At 36.5% G+C, this 2,794-nt stretch overlaps 1 protein-coding gene across 9 annotated transcripts in view; it reads left to right on the top strand.

The window, feature by feature from the left end:
• The window catches only part of MLIP (muscular LMNA interacting protein), a 268,127-nt gene extending 265,790 nt beyond the window's left edge, over nucleotides 1-2,337 (top strand). For all 9 annotated transcript variants that reach the window (XM_017872818.1, XM_017872849.1, XM_017872833.1 and 6 more), the window contains one exon: nucleotides 2,012-2,337. In XM_017872818.1, the coding sequence (XP_017728307.1) occupies nucleotides 2,012-2,014 (3 nt within the window). In that variant the 3' untranslated portion in view covers nucleotides 2,015-2,337. The remainder of the gene's footprint in view (nucleotides 1-2,011) is intronic.
• Nucleotides 2,338-2,794: the final 457 nt, after the last annotated feature.

Below are 2,794 nucleotides of genomic sequence, written 5' to 3'. Positions count from 1 at the left end.
TTTTTTTTTTTTTTTTTTTAGCTCTTTACCTATACTGAGATTGGCAAAAAACAAAACAAAACAAAACAAAACAAAACAAAACACCACAGTACAAACTTCACAAAGTGTCTAAAATGATGGCTGTAGCTGTCATAGCATAGTACATCTTTTCCAACTGACTGCTAAATTGTGGGGCCAAACATTTATTTGATGTGCTGGTGGGTTCGGGAAGAGCTGAGACATAGTGCTAAACTTGCCGGCATGGTGTCAGAAGATGATCTGCCTATGGTGCTTCAATCTGATTTAATGATTCCTATTATAATAAAATTTTATATTCGAGAGGGAACTTAGAAGGCATTTATTCCAATATTTTATTTAATGTTATAATCCCATCTACATAATATATGCTCATATATCTTCTATTGAACCTCTCCTGGTAACAGAATTCACCATTTCACAAGCCAGACTCAGTGTATGTTTTAGTTTGACTAAGACAAACTAAGTAATGGCTATGTGAACAACAAAAGCAAATAGAAAGCATGGAATAAACTGGGGCTTAATTTGGAGCACTATGACCTTGGATGTGATATTGAATCTTTCTGAGCTTCAATTTTATTCTTTGTAAAATGGAATCAAATGATTGTGAAGATCTGCCTAAATGTATGTAAAGTGCTTAGTGTATAAAATACATGGCACTTAAAAAGTATTAGCCAAATGATGATAATTTCCTTAAACATCTTGTAAAATTAACTACTACTAAATGCTGGTACTTTAAGAAAAATCATGTTAGTGCTTTCAGAAAAAGCAAAATAATGATAATTTTCATTTGTTAGAAATATTAATGAGGAGATGTACTTGAATCATTTCCTCCCTTCATTCTAGGGCTTCAGAGAATTTCAGATGATGAAAGCTACAGTTTACTTCTTACTTTTTTGCCTGTTGATTTTCTATGGCCAGGACAAACCAGAGCAGTCATGAGCCACCCCCTTTGTTAGCACTTTTTATCTGTCTCCTTCTTCTAGTCTAAAACGTACTTTCTCCTAATAATGCAGATTGTAACCACGTTTCACAATCCTGTTTAGCTGCTTGGCCAAGACATATGCTTGCACACAGGAGCCAACTCTAAGTCACCACTGCTTCTTCACCTCATGATCTGGCTGAGGGCAAAGCACAGATAGTTGCCTGTAGAAAGGCCCCCCTATTAGTCATGAGTTGGAACCTGGAAATAGAAAGTTCTGGTCAGTTCCTCCATTGGTGTTATTCCATCACATTGTTCTATCAGTTATGTCTTAGAACTAAATTTCTCTTCTTGCTTCATCTCTAATGCTTTCTTTTATACTTTCTTTTGTATAATCTGCCTTCACAATTGCCAGTAGCCATCTTCCACTCAATTAAGTTTATCTTATCTTTTCCAGATGGTCCAAACCTATCACATAGGAACAGAGAGATTGAATGGGTAAAGAAATTATTGGAATCACTCCTCTACCACATAGCAAAATTGTAAGATCAAGCAAATCAATATATGAAAAAAAGCAAGAGGTTATTTGGTCTTGGTCTTTTGTAATTATCCCTTTTGCAAAAGCTGGGACTTAATTCAATCCCTATTCACTTAACCTCCTTGTTAGATGATGCATTTTAGGGAATGATGCAGTCAATGCTAAAGTGAAGTTAAGTCATCAGTCAAGTAATGGAAGGGTGAGGGTGTGAGTGAGATATAGCAGTGCTCTTCCTTAAGGCAGCCCCAGCCCCTCAAAACCATCATGGTACTTTGTAGGAGACCAGAACTGCTCTGCTGAACTGTCAAGAGATTGGAGTCTGATGTAAAGGTACAGCTGTGTGTCTTTATTATGCCATTAATAGTGAAACAAGGAAGGATCTACTTAAGGAATAAAAATAAGCTTTTCTTATTGTAGTATAAACCATTTTTTTTTTTGTAGGAGATGCTATGACCAAATATTAATGTATAATTTTCAGGCATATTTTTTAACATTTATTCATCTTAACCTGACTACTATATTCTCTTATTTTACAGTAATGAAGTTGGAGCAGAGGCTGAAAACACAGGCTGCTGAAGTTTTTTGGAATGCTGGTGCTAACACTTGCTAGATTTAACTTTTTTTTTTTTCCAGAATTAGTGCTCCCTTTATGAGCTGCAGTGCAGCAGAACCAAAAAAAGTTTGCTGCAGTTATATAGCATCACAGTGCTCTGCTAACAGCCAGCATAAGAGAGATTTACCTACAGCTTTTTGCACCACTGTTCAAGCCTTTAATGCCTTCTACTTAATATTAAGCTGACAGCAATACTAACGTGCCCCTATATTTGGCAGCCAAATAAAGAAGAATCATGGGTAAATAGAAGAATGGCTGTGACTATTTTTCAATACGTATTTTATTTAATGCATACATTATTAACTGCATCAGGTTTTTATTCCCCTTTTCTTAACCTTTTACATGAAAATAATCACAACTTTTAAAGTAACTAATTAGCTTTCAGAAGATGCTGATATTCAGAGGTTCACTGGTGAGATCTTGAACATGAGATAGTTGGTATTTTGTATGACACACATTACTTTCCTGTTCTGTTGGGGTTCAGTGCTGCTGGGACAGACTGTGTGCCAGGAGCAGCCCAGTTCTGATGAACATCATGTTACTGGAGTGCCTGGGATACCATTGTCTCTCTGCCTGTCACCACATGATTCTTGTGAAACCTACTTTAGAGTTGGTTTGTATAAAAAAATTCTGAGAGCAGCAGAGACCATAGAGCAAACCCATACTTGATGACAGTCCTGAGAGCCCCCTAGAGGCACACTGTGTG

This window comes from Rhinopithecus bieti, unplaced genomic scaffold (genome assembly GCF_001698545.2).
Source record: "Rhinopithecus bieti isolate Rb0 unplaced genomic scaffold, ASM169854v2 scaffold_1304, whole genome shotgun sequence".
Taxonomy (NCBI): Eukaryota; Metazoa; Chordata; class Mammalia; order Primates; family Cercopithecidae; genus Rhinopithecus; species Rhinopithecus bieti.
Note: the sequence above shows the minus strand (reverse complement) of the source record. Positions and strands in the feature narration are given on the sequence as shown.